Below are 18,262 nucleotides of genomic sequence, written 5' to 3' on the forward strand. Positions count from 1 at the left end.
ATGGACCTCTCCACCGTCCCATAAATACTCGATTGGGTTCATGTCGGGCAAACGTGGTAGCCACACCATTCGTCCGAACTCTGCAGATTGCTTCTCGAACCAATTCTGGACACCTTGGGACCGATGACATGGTGCATTATCTTCCTGGAATATTCCAACGTTGTGGGGATACATGAAATCCATGAAGGGCTGTAAATGGTCATCAAGCAATGCACCGTAGCGTTTAGCAGTCAGTGACGTTCTTAGGCAGAACCAACTCATGCCACGTGAACAAACCCCACACCATTATGGAACCACAACCAGCCTGCATGGCGCCTTGTTGACAATTGGGGTCCAAGACCTCATGGGATCTGCACCACACTCGAACCCTACCATCAGCCCGAAACAACTGGAACCATGACTCATCAGACCACGCCACATGTTGTCTTTCCTGCATGGTCCAATTAGTGACGTCACAAGCCCTGGTGAAGCGCTGTGTCCAGTGTCATAGTATTAACAGGGGCCCTCTAGTGGGTCTTCTGCTCCAATATCCCATTAAAGCTAAAGAACGCTGCACTGACCTGCTGGATATGCGTCTAGTACCTCCTGCAGTGTATGTGGATGTAACTTGAGCCTGTGTCGCTTGTCTGTTGCCACAGACAATTCTGGCCAGATGCTGCTGGTCACGATCATTAAGCACCTGTGGTCGGCCACTGCGCTGTCCACAGTGGGTGGTAATGCCTTCAATGAGGAATTCCCGATACACACATGACAAAGTAGACCAAGGAACGTTGAATGTCTGCACAACTTCAACAATGGATTGTCCCATCTATCGGGCACCCACTATGATGCGCTCTTCGAACCTCGATAATTCACGTTGCCTAGCTATGAGCATCCTAGCCTGTGTTCTACCTGAATCACGAGATGTCAGATTACAACTGATGCAGGTCTTGGCATTTCGAGGGCTTCACAGTATGGTGATGTCACCTGCCATTGCCTTTACATACTGCTGTTTCATGACTTTTGGCACTTTAGTGTAAATATATATTTAAAATGTGATTCCTGCACCTGTTTTTTTTCTCATTATTTTTTTAAACGTTTATTTAGTAAAAAATTAGATGTTTTGGTGATGGCAAAGCGTAAGGCTGTTTTCCCAATGGTTCTCCTCGCTGTGATCAACATTGCGCGTCAACCTGGAGAAAATCTAAGCATTATTTCTCCTTCATCCACTAGGGGACACTGGAGCTTCATGACAGTGGGGTATAGACGGTGGGTTGAGTTGAGCCTGGCACTTTAAAAATCTACAAGTGTGACTGGCTCCTCCCCCTCTATGCCCCATCAACCCCAGTTTTTAGAATGTGCCCGAGTAGAGCCGGTGCACAGGGGCTGTCTCCAGCCCTTATATTAATTTTTATATAGATTTGTAAAAGAATCAAAGGAGTCATCAGCAAGAGGACAGGCAGACTGTTAGCTGTGACAGTCTGCCTGCATCGTGGGAGCCGCCAGAGAGGGGACCACACGGCTACTGCAGCCTGTGTCCGGTCACCCTATGGAGGGGAGGCTGCTTTGGCAGTTAAGGAGTCATCAGACTCAGCGGGTCCCGCCACAGCTACCACTGGCTTGTGTCCGGGTCCCCGCTCTCCCCTCACTGCCCAGCGCTCTGGCCGCAGCAGCCCGGTGAGTAGCACACCTCTCCTGACTAGCAGGAGAGGTGAAAATAATCTGCTGGGTCTGAAGACAGCGCGCGGCTGTCAGTGCCACGCTGGTGTTGTGATAGAACACCGGCGCTGGCTGTTAGGTAGGCGCGCTCACAGCAGTCCTGCCTCTGCGTGCCGGTGCTTGTGTAAAAGGCACCGGCACGGTTATCACTGGCGGCGGTCGTGCCGCTGGCCCCCACTGTCAGTGCGGGGACACAGAGGGGGAGAGTGAGAACGTCCCCACTGAATAAGTGTATGCCTCGCGCATACAAAGCGGCTGCCATTAGGAGGAGGAGCTTATAGGTCCCTCCTCCTCTTCCTCCTTCACTGCCTGGGCTAGTTTGGCACGCTCTGAACGGGAGTGGCGCCTCAGAGAGACTGAAGGCACTGAGCGGAGGGGGAGAGGAGAAAACTGAGAGCAGTGGACAGCTTCTACAGGGGGTCTGTAAATACAGAAGGTGGTTTTAACTTCTTTCTGGTCCTATTGACTGCTCCTCCCTTATATGCCTGTCTGCCCCTGTTACTGAGTTGCATTATTCTTGAAATTCTGCTTCTCCCTATACTTCTTCTGCATTCCTGAATTGTATGTGGTGCTTGTCTGTGAGTACATGATGACATCCAGGGCAGAAAAAACTGCATCACAAAAGCTGTTTGCCTGCACTAAGTGCAGGAAGAAATTTACCCATGCTCGCTCCGAAGGGTCTTCCCTGTGCGAGACGTGTGAAGCAGACAGTGCTAACACGCAGTCTGTCACTCCCTCCTTCATAAATAGTTTGGCCGGGGTCATGGCGGACCTTTCTTCTGAATTAGCCGCTTCCCGTAGGGAACGGGAGTCTGCCAGAGATCTACCTGGCACATCTCACCCTTCTTTTCTAGCAGAACCAGCGTGGGCTCAGAATTTAGTCCGCTCGGTGAATAGCCTTGCTCAAGCGATGGGTTCTGCGTCTAAAGCTCCTGAAGCTACGGTAAGTCACTCATCTAAAAAGAGGGCTCTTCCGGCGGTTCTCCAGTCGGATGAGGATTCGGCAGCGGATCACTCGTCTCAGGAGGAAGGGGAGATGCTGGACGAATCAGACGTAGAGACTTACTCACAAGAACCTGAGGCATTGCAAGGTATTGACGCACTCATTCTAGCGGTAAGGGAAGTTCTTAAGATTTCTGGTCAGGAAGCTCCAGAATCGTTAGAAGACTCCTTATTTGCCAGGTCACAGAAGATGGCCGTCACATTCCCTGTTTCTCTCCAGTTGGACGAACAGATGATGGCAGCCTGGCAGAATCCGGACCGTAAATTCCAGATTCCTAAGAGCTTTTTCTCTCTTTACCCATTTCCTGCGGAAAATAGGAAGAGGTGGGAGACCCCGCCACCTGTGGTTTCTTCGGTTTCTCGGTTGTCAAAGAAGACCACGTTACCTGTTCCAGGAGCTACTACATTGAAGGAAACCTCAGAGCGGAGATTAGAAACTACTTTGAAATCCATTTATACGGCCGCAGGTGCACTTCTCCGGCCGGCCTTGGTAGGATCTTGGGTCAACAAGGCTGTGGAAAAGTGGGCGGAACAATTGACTGAGGGTCTTAGATCCAGCACTCCGCGGGCAGATCTGATTACCTTGGCAGAACATATTCAGGAGTCTGCTGTATACTTAGGAGACGCCTCCAGAGATATCGGCCAGGTAGGCGCTAGGATTTCTGCTTCGGCGGTCTCTGCTCGCCGGGCACTTTGGCTTCGTGCCTGGCAAGCGGATGCGGAGTCAAAAAGAGCAGTGGAAGCTCTTCCTTTCACAGGCGATATTTTATTTGGTCCAGAGCTGGACAAATGGATCTCGCTGGCCACTGGAGGTAAGAGTACTTTTCTACCTTCATCAGCACCTCCTCCGCATCGCTCGTTTAGGGGACCTTCCTTTCGTTCCTTTCGAGCATCTGCAAGATTTCAGGGACGATCGCGAGGTTCGTCTTCAGCGGGGCGAGGAGGCCGTGCTAGAGGACGTCAAGCAAATATTGCCCGCCGTCCAGATCCCAAGCCAGCAGACAAGCCTGTGGCATGACGGGCTCCCATCCCATCTCGGAAATCCGAAGGTGGGGGCTCGCCTCCAGCGTTTCTCGGAGGTTTGGAGACGGACTTCTCCAGACACTTGGGTTCGAAATCTGGTATCTCAAGGGTACAAGATCGAGTTCGCTTTCACTCCTCCTGGGCGTTATTTTACAACAGGTTTGCCCGTCGATCCCTTGAAGCAACTAATTTTGCGTCAAGCGATCGAGAAACTTTTGCTGGCCGAGGTCCTTGTGGCGGTTCCCACTGCACAAAGACAACAAGGGTTTTACTCAAACCTTTTTGTGGTTCCGAAACCAGATGGGTCAGTCAGACCCATTCTGAATCTGAAATCCTTGAACCAGTATCTTTCATTTCACAGGTTCAAGATGGAACCTCTCCATTCTGTCATTGCGGGACTAGAGGCAGAAGAGTTTCTGGTGTCGATAGATATCAAGGACGCCTATCTGCATGTCCCAATTTGGGTTCCTCACCAGGCTTTCCTCAGATTTGCCATCAGGGAAGCTCATTTCCAGTTTCAGGCCCTGCCATTCGGTCTCTCGTCAGCTCCCAGGGTATTCACCAAAGTGATGGCCGTCATGGTGTCTCACTTGCGCTCTCGGGGGGTGACGATAGTTCCGTACCTAGACGATTTACTCATCAAGGCTCCGACGGCAGAAGTCCTTTTACACCAAGTGTCCCTTACACATCAGATTCTCATTCAACATGGATGGATTGTGAACTTCCAGAAGTCTCAGTTGATGCCGTCCCAGAGACTTCAGTTCCTAGGAATGATTCTAGACACTGTTCTGCTTCGTATATTCTTGCCAAGGGACAAGGCCATAGCCATACAGGAGCTGGTTCGTCTAGTGCTCAGACCCAGGAAGGTATCTGTGCATCTTTGCATCCGTCTCCTGGGGAAAATGGTGGCTTCCTTCGAGGCCATCCAATTCGGCAGATTTCACTCCAGAATATTTCAACTGGATCTTCTGTCTCAGTGGTCCGGGTCCCACCTACAGATGCATCGGCTGGTGCGTCTGTCTCCCCGGACCCGCATATCCTTGCTCTGGTGGCTTCGGACGGAGCATCTGTTAGCGGGTCGGCGCTTCGGAATTTGGAATTGGACCTTGGTCACCACGGACGCCAGCCTCCGCGGATGGGGAGCGGTGGTTCTGGACAATCACTTCCAGGGGCTTTGGTCGCAGCAGGAGTCCCTCTTACCAATCAATGTTCTCGAACTGCGGGCAGTCTACAGAGCTTTGATACAGGCTGCTCCTCTGTTACGAGGACTTCCGGTTCGGATACAATCCGACAACGCCACGGCAGTGGCATACATAAATCGCCAAGGGGGAACCCGCAGTCGGATGGCAATGAGAGAAGCCAGTCGCATCCTTCTGTGGGCAGAAAGACACGTAGAGGTCATTTCCGCAGTGTTTATTCCGGGGGTCGACAACTGGGAAGCAGACTACCTCAGTCGTCAGGATCTTCATCCCGGGGAGTGGTCCCTTCATCCCGAGGTCTTTCATCAACTGGTTTGCAGATGGGGGAAGCCACAGATAGACCTGATGGCATCTCGGATAAATCATCAACTACCCCTTTACTGCTCCAGGACCATGGATCCGGCAGCGGTGGGAGCGGATGCTTTACTGATCCCTTGGCCGTACAGCCTTGTGTACCTGTTCCCACCGTTTCCGCTCCTCCCTCGGATTCTCAAGCGGATCAAACGAGAGTCGTCCACCGTCATCCTAGTGGCTCCGGATTGGCCTCGTCGGGTTTGGTACTCCGATCTTTTATTCCTTCTGGCAGACGAACCTTGGCCTCTTCCGCTACGATCGGACCTTCTACAACAGGGTCCATGTGTGTACCCGGATTTACGGCGGCTTCGTTTAACGGCGTGGCTATTGAGACCGCCATCCTAAGAAGCCATGGAGTTCCTAGGTCGGTCATTCCTACCATGCTTAGGGCTAGAAAACCGGTAACATCAGCGCATTATCATCGCATTTGGAGGGCTTATATCTCCTGGTGTGAAGGTCGTGGATCCTCCACTTCCTCTTTTCATTTACCACGTCTTCTTCTTTTTCTTCAAAAAGGCCTCGATGCGGGGTTACGCTTGGGATCGCTTAAAGTGCAGATTTCTGCTCTTTCTATTTTTTTCCAGCGTCGCCTAGCTCTGATTCCGGAGGTTCAGACCTTTTTTCAAGGGGTACTTAGAATTCAGCCCCCCTTTGTGCCACCCACGGCTCCTTGGGACCTGAATCTTGTTTTATCTTTTCTTCAGTCATCCACCTTTTGAGCCTTTGCAGGAGGTGGAATTGAAGTATTTGACTTGGAAGATGATCCTTTTATTGGCCCTGGCTTCGGCCAGACGTGTGTCTGAACTTGGAGCCTTGTCCTGCCGTTCCCCTTACTTGATTTTTCACAAAGATCGGGCGGAACTTCGTACCCGGCCTTCCTTTTTGCCCAAGGTGGTCTCGGGTTTTCATCTGAATCAGCCGATTGTAGTGCCAGCATTGTCGGACTCATCTGGGGATTCTCACTCCTTGGATGTGGTTCGGGCACTTCGCATTTATGTGTCCCGTACTGAGGGGCTACGTAAATCAGAGGCTCTATTCGTCCTTTATGATGCTAATCGGCGTGGCTGGCCTGCGTCTAAACAAACTTTGGCCAGGTGGATTCGTCTGACTATTCGTCAGGCATATGTTGCTTCTGCTCGACCACCGCCGGTATCCATTTCTGCGCATTCTACACGCTCTGTGGGGTACTTCTTGGGCGGCACGTAGAGGTGTCTCGGCTTCACAGCTTTGTAGGGCAGCGACGTGGTCTTCGGTTCATACTTTTGTACGTTTCTACAGATTTGACACTTTTGCGGCTTCTGCTTCAAATTTTAGTCGTAGTGTCTTGCAGGGCGTTCAGCACTCTCCCCCCCAGGAGGGTAGCTTTGGGACGTCCCCACTGTCATGAAGCTCCAGTGTCCCCTAGTGGATGAAGGAGAAAACAGGATTTTGGTACTTACCGTTAAATCCATTTCTCCGATTCCACAGGGGACACTGGACGCCCACCCAGTGCTTCTTGCCTGTTCTCAGTTGCTTGTTCTGCTTCAGTTCTGTTGCAGTTTTGTCTGTTTTTATTGTGTGACTGTTTATCACTGCAGCTTGCTGTGTTCTTGCAGTGTGTCAGTATGTTGGATGTTTCTTTTCCTGTTCTCCTTCTCTGTTCTTCAGTCTGTTCTCCGTCTCCTCTCGGGCTCAGTTCTTTAAAACTGGGGTTGATGGGGCATAGAGGGGGAGGAGCCAGTCACACTTGTAGATTTTTAAAGTGCCAGGCTCAACTCAACCCACCGTCTATACCCCACTGTCATGAAGCTCCAGTGTCCCCTGTGGAATCGGAGAAATGGATTTAACGGTAAGTACCAAAATCCTGTTTTAGTTTCGTTTTCTGAACAGAATGGCAACTTGTTCTATTTTCTAGTCACTCCCGGTTTTGTTGAGGTTGTGGATATTGGTAAGATGGTGTAAAGACTGTAGTCCCTCCAAAAGCCATTACATTTATTTATATACTGTGTTCCTTCCTCCAAAGCCAGCAAGTAAGAAGAGCAAACCAGCTCTTCCTAGAATGTTCTCTGTTGAGCTACATGTGACCGTTTAAAGGAGATTTAATTAACAGTGAAGTTCCATTGGAACCTTGCATGTTATTATGCTCAAACCCCATAGCTGTACAACCAAAAATGAGCAACGTTTCCTGTGCGTGCCACTGCAACAGCTCCTTGGAACCTTACACTTAATTGTATCTTTGTGTACATATTTTCCTGCTCTTAGTGCTATATAGTAAATAATCCTTCTTGGCTGCAAGTCGTCTTAAAGAGCATCTACCAGTGGAAGTAGCTGTTTTGTGTAATAAACCATTATTCATGGGCATACAGCCTGTCAATTTACAAGGTGGTGGTTACATAATTGGGGCACTTAATGACCAATATTCTTGAGATCTAACATTTATGCCGCATTAGTTCTTGGTGCATCTGTAGGCTACATACTCATCAATGTTGGCTGATCCTGTAAAATGGCAACAGACTTTAAGAAAGGAGTCTTATTTCTGCGAGTGTTCTGCATCCTGCTGGGTTTAGATAAAGTAGTTTACCTGTAAAAAGAAATTGTTTTGGTTTTTTTTTTGTTTTGTTTTACCAGATTAATGACAAAAAATATTCTACTTTTTTAGGATCTCAGAGCATTGGTTCTACTCCTTTCAGTTCACACTCCAAAACAGATGAATGCAGCCTTAATACCAACATTACAGGAACTCTTAAGCAAATGCAGGGCATGCCAGCAGCAAACAAATTCATTACAAGAGCAAGAATCCAAAGAAGGTAAAACTAAAGGTGAGAATTCCTTCCCAATGCTGGAAAATTATATCTTCTATATTGGGTTATTGTCTGAAATAGTAATCATTTAATCTGCGTTGTCTTCCTATATAAATTCAGCCATTGCTAACCGGCATGTCCACAGTACCATTATATATATTTAGTATCTTCTGTGCAACATTGAATTTACAAACCTATAATTGTTTTATAGTTCTTAGTAGTACAGATAATGATTTTCTATTCCTCTCTTTATTGTATTTGAAATTGCTCAATTTAATTTCCGTGAACATCTGTTATATAAAGAAGTACAGCTGCCTTTAAAGTATTCAATCTTGAAGACGGAATGAGAAGAGTTTCTGTTTGAGGGACTTTATTTGGCATCCATGTATTCCCAGATTATCACCTTGGACATTATATTAAAGTGTCGACTGAAGTAGTTAAGTTTACTTCAAATATTCATAAGAAAAATTATAGCCCCATACAAGCCAGCCTTGTGTGTGTCTCAGCACACAAGGTAACGCCTTCCCAGATGTTTTCACTCCAGAAAATCCTAACATATCTCAACTTCACACAATATTCACTTCATACTAACTAGGCTAATACATATTCATAACTATTCATAGCACGTCACTCCAATTTCGAGAAGTCGACAGATATCAGCTCTTAACAAGAGAAGCCTCAATTACGATTGTCCATAAGATCTCATTATGTAAAGCAGTTTGTAATTGGTCAATGACTTTTATTATTTTTGAAAGTCGTTACATATTAAATCTCTCTCTCCTCAGTGCCAACTTTATAATCTTTGAAAAAGTCTGACAGGCACCTGTATGCCCTAACCATAACAATTCAATAATAATATAACATTTCAACCTCCTTGTTAACAATCTATAACAATTAAATCAGCTAAATGTTAAACAGAAGCGATCTTAAAACTCACTTTTCTAACTTTTTATAAATCCTTATGCCTGTGTGTGAGAAGTGTGAATAGCAACATTTAATTGTGGTGATTTCATACACTATCTTCCAATTAGCAAAACATGACCAAGCACATTCCTGTTCTACACGGATGGCTAGAATATGGGGAAAAGGTCACATCTAAAAGAGACATGTAAAAATACATCTATACAAGATGGAGTCACTCAGGTTATATTCCACTCTTGCTTTAAAGCTTATTTCAAAACTATTCTAAAACTATTATACAATGGCTTTATATCGTTTGTAACCAATCATAATATTTAAAATGTTATTGATTCTTTAATTACTAAGAATAATAGGTAATGCAGGGATAGGTAAAACATCCTTCATGCACTCAACAGATCCAGGACCGATTGGTAAGGTGTGGAGCGCATCTCACCTGGAATATACATTACGGAATGTGCTCAGCATATATTTTCACTTTCACAATTAATAAGGGTTAGCAAATTGTCACCTTAGCCAATCATACATTCTGTAATCACTATGTATTGGGAGTTGATGGGCCAGGATTGATACCGTATATGGTAGCATAAATAGCCACTCTGACACTACCCATAACCAGCATTTTTCTCATTGCGCACATATTGCATCAGCTTAGGACCTGGAGTAGTTAATTTGAGGGATTCCCTGAGTTCTAATGTGGGGAATGTCATTTTGGTGGTCTCAAGTGGAATTGATAAAGTAGACCTGTTATATACAAATTTAGAAGAACATTTGACTTTAATTATACTAAAGAAGATGTTTCTTCCTTCCAGACGATGAAGGTGCTACTCCAGTGAAACGGAGGCGAGTTAGCAGCGATGAGGAACACTTGGTTGACAACTGTATCAGTGATCTAAAAAATGAGCGCGAAGCATCCACCCCAACAAGCACATCTGACAATGAGACTAGAGACTCTTCAATCATTGATCCAGGGACTGAACAAGACCCACCGTCTCCCTCTCCCCTCTCTGCAAAAGAGTTTAGGATAGAAGTCTCATCTTCGTTTACAGAAGAGATACTGCTGCCTGCAAGGCCACAGCCCATAGAGGAGCAGCCTGGCAGCAGCATTAAATATGAAGACGGTAAAGAAATGAAAGAACTCCCAAGTCCTAAGGAGACAAATGTTATGGAGGAAGATGGCGAGTTACCTTCCACTTCCATATCTGCAGTGTTGGCTGACTTGGCAGACCTGAGGGGATGTGATGGTCAGCCATCGCCCACACAGGACAGTCAGGAGTTCGGCCTCTCATTAAATTGCGAGCATTCCAGGGGACTTTTTAGTCATATACAGCAGAATGACATTTTAGACACCCTGTGCAGGACCATAGAGTCCACGATTCTTGTGGTCTCAAGGATATCAGGAAAAGAAAACAAAGCTGCTTCTTGACATTAGTTGTAGCATGTCTGCTTTTAAGTCTTTATTTTATTTTTTTTTTAAAAGCTGTTTGTATACAAGTTTTGCAGGGTTTTTTTTGTTTTGTTTTTACTTTTCCGTTTTCCTTCTTTTCGTGCTTCAGTTTGTCAAGTGCTTTCTGCTTGGATGGCAAGATAGATTTATATGCTTAATTCTCTTGGTCAGGCAGAAGGCAAGAAACAAAAATTGCATCTGCAGTACACTTTGTAAAGGCCAATCATAATGGTTATGTTTTATGTAATACAGGTTCGCTGTAGTGGCTTTCATTTAAATGGCCGCTTGGAATAATGGGGAGGGGGGATACCCCTTACCCAATATAATGTAATTTAAACTTGTCATTTTTACCGTGTATAATATGGTGTCCTCTGTGCCAGTTTTGTACCTTATAATAGAGGCAGTTGCCTCATATTGCTGTGGTTCTTACTATCAAAATTAAGTTTACTTGTACTAAACCACAAGAAATTTGATTCTGTAAAGAATCCTATCTAGCTGTGGCCTGGCAGTATATATGGTGCTTTATTTAACAGAATACCTGTGGAGGAAATAAAGCACACTTGATGTAAAGAAACAGACAAAAAAACAAAAATAATTGTTTTATTTTATTGACATGATTGATCGCTATTCTGTGCACTTCATTAAACTAATTGTGACAACTTTTCATTTTTGTGTATATTGGCCTCCTTTTAGAATCCAGTTGTATACAAAGGCTACACGTTATACTGACCTTATTCTTCAGAACTGTTACGGTTGTATTACGCATGTCCTGTGTTTCACAAAATGTTTATTGGCTGAAGAGACAGCAGAAATAGACCATAAGAGTTACATACCCAATGGATTCCTGTTGAACAGTTATGGGACAGCGATGGAAAATAAATTGCACTTTGTTTTAAAACCTAGTTTGTTTAAAAGAAATTTGAAAACTTAAGTGAACAATGTTTCAAACTACCTATTTTATCACTGTTCTACCATGGTTCATCCTGGAGAATATATAATATTAATAAAAAAAAAATTATCTTTTTCAGTGGCTCGTTCATAACTATACATTGGTGGTCATGCTTCACAGTATGGTTGCCATAAAGCTTTTTCTATGTGATTGGATACAACATGAAGATGTTCTAGCTAATACCGCTTTTACATCAAATCCCAGGTCCAGTCCATGACACTGAACCCGAGGTTCAAGCTGTATCACAGCGGCTTAAACCCTATTTACATCGCAGGCTGGACCCTGGATATTGCCGGCGCTTACCTCTACCGGTGCATGGTGATTACATCATCTCCAAGCGCTGGGAAATGCTGCTCTCCCTAGGCTGTGAGCGGGACCTGGCTCGTGTGACACAGGGGTACCAGTTTCCATTGAGCCTTACCCGCGTAAAGCCCTGCTCAAGACCCTGGAAGGAATGCCGGTTAGGAGCCTTTTCCACTGAGCCATGACCCGAGTTGACATGGCAATAACCCGGGTGTTAGCAGCAGTTTAAAAAGGTTATAATTTGTATGTTGAACATTACAGCATGAAATACTGCCATGTAGGTAAAAGTGGTTAAAAAACTGCACTCTGAGGGGGTCAAATCAATTAGCTGTGAGTGGGGCAAAGTGCCCTTGCAGCTAAGTGGATGGGCCAACAATGGCACCACATCTCGGCCCGGACTTGCAGATATTTGTATGCAGCCCTATGGGGCTTTGAGCAAAAATAAGCAAATCCTGTTCTACAATATGAGTACAGCATGTGGCCACACTTGACTCTCTCTGCAAATTTACCCCATCACTTATTGGTGAGTTATGTACAGAAAATGAAAGTGTCTGGGTGGATGTAAGTATTGCCCCTCTTCCTATTGTGTAATTCATAATCCCCCTCACCCAAAAAAAAGTGTCACTTAAACATTATAATGAGATGTCTAAAAAGTGGATACGTACTAGTAGTGCTTCTAAACCGGGGTGCAGCTGATAACCCTAAGCAGAGAACACCAACTGCTGTAATGTACAGGCACAAGTTATACAAAGATGGGTGATCTGCGCTCCCCTTATTGGGACAATCCTTAAATCCATTTGAAAGGATATAAGAAAAGGAAGAGCGTCAAAAGGACGATTGACAACTAAAACTCTGGAACAAGGACTGTGAGCAAGAAGTTTTATCTGCTCACTATTGGTTTGACATTACTTTGGTGCATACCACTCCATTGCTGAGATTTAAGGATTGTCCCAATAAGGGGAGCGCAGATCACTCATTATAATGAGATGGGTATGGGAGGTTGACAGTGATGATGTCACCATGTCGACTTCACTATGCCAGCACTGGGGGCTCGACACAACCAAAATGCTACTTTCATCCATGTTTGTTTCAAGCTGCAACAACCGCACAAGTGATATGCTCTAACTAGCTCTTCAGCCATGTCAGGATCCCAGCGTAGTGACTGGTGACATCATCACTGGTGACCTCCTGAGCGCTTACCCTCAGTTCATGTTATACTTCTCCTTTTGAGAAGGAATCAGAGTTCACACCAATTTCTCTTTCATCCACTAGGGGACACTGGAGGTGCTTACGCTGGGGTATAGAGGCATGGATAGCTGGAGCTGGCACTTTAAATAATTTAGAAGTGTGAAGCTCCTCCCCCTCTGCCCCATCAGCCCTCAGTTTAGAAAATGTGCCTCTAGGAGCTGGTCACATTATGCTGTGCTCCAGCAATACATTTATTTTATTTTAAAGCATCTTTCTCCTTCATCCACTAGGGGACACTGGAGTTCAAGACAGTGGGGTATAGACGGTGGTAGAGTAGAGCCTGGCACCTTAAATAATTTAGAAGTGTGACTGGCTCCTCCCCCTCTATGCCCCATCAGCCCCAGTTTTTAGAATGTGCCCGAGAGAGCCGGTCGCACATCAGGCTGTCTCCAGCCTTTTTCATATTTTTAAATTTTTATTTAACACTGATGACAGGCAGGCTGCTTGCTGTGGCAGTCTGCCTGCTACGTGGGAGCCGCCGGCAAGGGCACCACACGGCTACTGCAGCCTGTGTCCGGTGACCCTGAGGAGGGGGCACACACAAAGGAGTCATCGGACCCCGAGAAGACCCGCCACTGCTGACACCGGCATGTGTCCGGGTTCCTCTCCGCCCCCTCAGCCCAGCATCCCGACCGCAGCAGCTGTAAGTATGACCACTGCTCCTGATTAGCAGGAGCAGTGGAAGTATAGCTGGGCTCAGTGACACTGTCACTGTTAGGAGGCCCGACTTTCCCCTCCCCCCGCACCACCCTCTCCCCGACTTCGGATCTCCAGGTCAAGGGGGTCACCAGGTGCTGTAGTCACGAGGGCGCAAATTACAGCCCCGGTCGTCGCTGGGGCTGCTGGAGGCGCGTCATGCAATCTAGCGGCGCCTATTATAGTCGGGCTCCCTCCTCACTGCCGCGCTGTGTGCACCACGCGGCTGTCGGCGCTGCTGCATAGGAGAGCTCGTTAGCAGCGCCGATCGCGCTTGCCCTCCTCACACAAGGCGGGCTGCTGTGGCTAATAAGTCCCGCTGTCTTAATCAGCGCACGGACCCGGCGTCGAGACCCGCCCTAAACAAACACTTATGGCGCGTCCTGCAACAGCGGCGCCATTTGTAAGGGTTCTCCCCCTTATTGCTCCGCAGCAGCAATAGCCGGCAAGCACAGCGCTGAGTCATTTCACTGGAGCAGTGGACATCAGCTGACGCTCTCCTCTCCTGCTTAGCAGGAGAGGTGTTCTTTTAAGAGTATGCAGCGCGGACCAGCGCCTGCAAGGGAGCGCGCTTCCCTCTTAAGGAGAAGAGGGGACAGCTTACAATATAAACAACTCCCCCTTTTATTAAGAGTGGTCCGTTGTGTAGCACAGCGCTGACTCACTCCTGCTCGGGGAAGAAAAGGGTCCCGCCGCTAGGTGTAGCCGGCTGAGTCCGGGTCTCCTGCCCCTCCCCCCACAAGGGGGAGATGTGTATTGAAGCTCCGTTAACTGTAGGTCAGGTAAGTGACAGACGGCTGACTGCACTATCACTTACAAAAAGCGCTGGAGCTCTCACTGTAGGTACAGCGCCAGTCGCACTGAGGCAGCCTGCATATATTTAACAGGGCAGCACAGACTGTTTAATGGTTAGCATTGCTGCCTCACAGCACTGAGGTCATGGGTTTGTTTCCCACTATGACCCTGTGTGGAGTTTGTATATTCTCCCTGTGCTTGTGTGTGTTTTATAACAGCGTAGCTGTTAGCCTGCTGAGGCGGTGCTTTAATGTATAAGCTCCGGCGCTAGCTACTTCGGGGCACTAGTGTTTAAGCCGCTTCGGCGCCCTCCACAGCAGTATAGCTCATTGCCCTAACACCTGCTGCTCTGATGGATATGTCTAGCCTTTTGCTGCCCCTCCCTCAACCTTGCGCTTAGCAGGTGCACTATGACTCCGCTTTATGCGGTTCTGTTGAGGGGACAGCTTATGTTAGCCGGGACTCTTCCAGGCTAGCATGGACATTTTGCGCACACAGCGCGGTATAACTTTACCCTAGCGCAGTGTAAGAGTCATCTGTCACTTCTGCAGATCGCTCCCCGTGTCCCGGCGCCTACAATGTACGTGTTGTGTGTGTATGTAGATGTATATGTAATCCCATATAGGGTGTATGTGTGTGTGTGTATATATATGTATATATATATATATATATGTATATATATATATATATAGTGTATGTATGTGTATACCTTTTTTTCTACTCTACTAATCGGGTGGTCTATGGACAAGCCTTATTCCAGAGAGGTTAATTGGCACACTGCGCAAGGTTGACAAGCGTTCCAGTGCACGCTTTGGCAGCACATATACAAAAATATTGAAACGATATCTGTGGGTGAGGAGAACTCTCCATTGGGTTGGGTCTCAACCCAGTGTTGGCTGAGGGGGCAGGCCTTGGGTCAGGTCCTCCCGAATCATCCATTCTCAGGAACGAGAATCCCATATTGGGCTTACCATCCCTGTGGCCCAGCATTAGAGGCTGGGACGGCCACTTCTTTAGCTGTGTTAATAACAACAGCAGGCCTTTATCCCCTGTTTAGATGGGGGGATTGCGCTGTGGTTTTTCCCAAGGGACAGGTCTCCCTTTTAATATGTTGGGAAGGCTCTGTTAGAATACTGCTCACTTTTTGGGGACAGTAATCCCTTAAGTTTGTGGATTGTTACTCTTCTGCACACATATATAGCTCAACTAATTAAGGCGAGCACTCCAGTAACAGAAGGGTCCCAGGTTCGATACCAGTCTGGGACAGCACGCTGATAAAATATCCTGCCCATTACACCGTAGCAGGCTGATGGCTACACGCAACACTTGAGCAGTCTCCCTGCGTTGAGGTAAGTCACATGTATTTATACTAAGCCGTGCTATAGAACATGTACGTGTATTGCTCATGTTCTAATTTTAAATATTATCGGCACCTACTAATCTTGTATGTAGGTATGCATATGTGGAGATATAAAAATCGCTTCTTAGCCTTATAAGGCAGAGGTAGGATCTGTTATCAGTTTTATGTCTGGTACCTAGCTTATTTAAAAGAAGGATTCTGCAATTGAAGTCTGGACTCTCCTCATCCAGTAGTTGGTACAATAACTCCGCTTTACACCATCTCTCCCTAAGGATTTGTATGTGGGTGTGTGTACGTACCTATATTTCCACGGATGGGAAGCCGCCTGCGATTACCAAAGCTGTCAGCTTATATATATATATATATATATATATATATATGTTAAATGGTGGCTCTGTAGACTAGTCATGTTCTGCAGCTTACATAGTGATAGACATTGCTTCTATTATGAACCCTATACATGACTGGGGCCTTCTTGTATATAAAGATATGTACTTACATCCTACTGGGGTTATAGTCCCTTCTTGTTAGTCCCTATCTATGGTGCCCCCCTTTAGGGTGATCTATGATTATTTTAACTTTGCACTTGGTAGCAAACTTATAAGACACTGAGAATGCAGGATATAGCAGGACATATATAAATATAGCATGCTGATCTCCCGATGCAGGAGTCTGACAAGTTAACTTGCTATGTTGGCACTACTCTTCCTTTCAAAGAGATGGCCTTCTTATGCAACTATGTTTATCTGTATGTACGGGTGTATATATACTGATATATTCCCATTCCTTGTATGCATATTTTCTAATAAATGGCAAAACCTGGTTTTTAACCCTATTGGTTATCACTACAGATATGTCCCTTCCTTTCTCGGGATAACTAATGCACTCTGTCTATGTACAGGTACCCTTCTCAGTATAGATTCCGGTACTCCACATTATTGTCTTGTCACATATCTCAATAACATGAGTCTCTAAAGGGCCCCTAGGTACATTCTATCTGTACATAGAGAATCCAGGTTCTATTCTGTAATCAGGGATTCATTTGTTAAATTACATGAAGGCCTAGGGCCCCCGCCGATATAGGCAGGGTCAGGCCTGGATTTTATTAGATTGATGGGCGTAATACACACTTCTCCATTATAAGTGTTAATGTACTGATACTTAAACTAGTAGACCGTTTTGTGGTATAGGTATAATGTCTATATGGATACACATCCCTAATATAACAAGCTCAGGTATAGAGTCCTGTTGAACGACCTTCCTGCCTCCACTAACATTTTGCTAGTTTATACAGTGTTTTCTACTGCAACATCTCCAGACTGAAGTCCGTGCTGTAGAGCATTGGGTCTTAGCCCACTGAAGCTACTCCCTATACCTGACGGGGCAGGTTGCTGTGAGATGAAAAAGGTCAGTGACATTCTACATAGCGTCCAGAGGGCTTTTGGCCGCTCACAGGTAAGCGGGCTTAGCCCACTAATGCTCAACCTGTCATTGCATAGCCGCTTTCTCCCTTATGCACCCTAGCTGCGGTCCTAGCAGCCATCTGCTCTTTTAATCAGTTGGCTCTACACTTTAGAGCTTCCCTGGTGCATAGTTTCAACATTGAGATTAGTGACGCTCTTCTACTAGATCTGTTGGGATTATGGACTGAAGTGCTTTGAGGGTCTAGTGCACATCTTTACATTAAAGTGTGACAGTCAATATGTCCTACGCAGGGGGCCTGGTGGATTTCCTGTTCAGTCTCTGTGGATGTTTTCATCACATTGACGGGTACCTGACTGGTACCTTCAGGGTTGTCCTAGTGCTCTAGCCTTGTGGTATGGAATGCTTCCCTATATTGGTAGCTTCCTGCGTGGCTGTTGCATCCGTGCTCTATAACTATTAGGGTATCCTGGTTGTTCACCCTATGTTCAGGCCAGCGGTTGGTACTGACTACGCACTTCCATCATGTTGGAAGTTGTCTGTTGTTTTGGAGTTTGTGGCTGTGATTTGCTTTTCGACTGCAGGTGTTCAGTCGCTGTTTTCTACTCTGTTTTCAGAATGGGTTGTTCTGCTGTCTGACCCTCTGACAGGTATTGTAATCTCAATCCTCTCGAAGCTGCCTCGGCCTCATTCCCAGTGTGATCTCCACTCGTTGGAGACTTCTATGGTCTCTCCCTTCCGCTGGTTTACAACTTTGTAGTAGTTGGACTTCCAGAATGGTTCATGGTGACTGTTCGGCCTTGACTTTTACCTCTCTGCATACTCTGTTAGGAGTCTGTGGACAGGATCAGCTCTGTTTCTGTAGATTGGTATCGATATACTTGTATCTTTATGACTATGTCCAACAGTGCTGGTATTCTGCTATCTGCGACTGTTGCAGCTTTCTGTTTCCGAATCTGGTACGGTTTTCTCGAGTTTTGTTCTCGGGTTACCGCACTTCTCCTATGGATGCGGGTTGGAGTTCTCTGCTCCCAACAGTCCGGCTTGGTCTGTTTTCAGCTGAGCTTA

General features: G+C 46.3%; 1 protein-coding gene across 2 annotated transcripts in view; it reads left to right on the forward strand.

Moving 5' to 3' along the window:
• The window catches only part of USP34 (ubiquitin specific peptidase 34), a 265,775-nt gene extending 254,688 nt beyond the window's left edge, over positions 1 to 11,087 (forward strand). For both annotated transcript variants that reach the window (XM_088477313.1, XM_088477314.1), the window contains 2 exons: positions 7,915 to 8,074; positions 9,787 to 11,087. In XM_088477313.1, the coding sequence (XP_088333439.1) occupies positions 7,915 to 8,074; positions 9,787 to 10,400 (774 nt within the window). In that variant the 3' untranslated portion in view covers positions 10,401 to 11,087. The remainder of the gene's footprint in view (positions 1 to 7,914; positions 8,075 to 9,786) is intronic.
• The last annotated feature ends 7,175 nt before the right edge of the window (positions 11,088 to 18,262 follow it).

The sequence above is a fragment of the Taudactylus pleione genome, unplaced genomic scaffold (assembly GCF_031769625.1).
Source record: "Taudactylus pleione unplaced genomic scaffold, aTauple2 ptg000201l, whole genome shotgun sequence".
Classification (NCBI taxonomy): domain Eukaryota; kingdom Metazoa; phylum Chordata; class Amphibia; order Anura; family Myobatrachidae; genus Taudactylus; species Taudactylus pleione.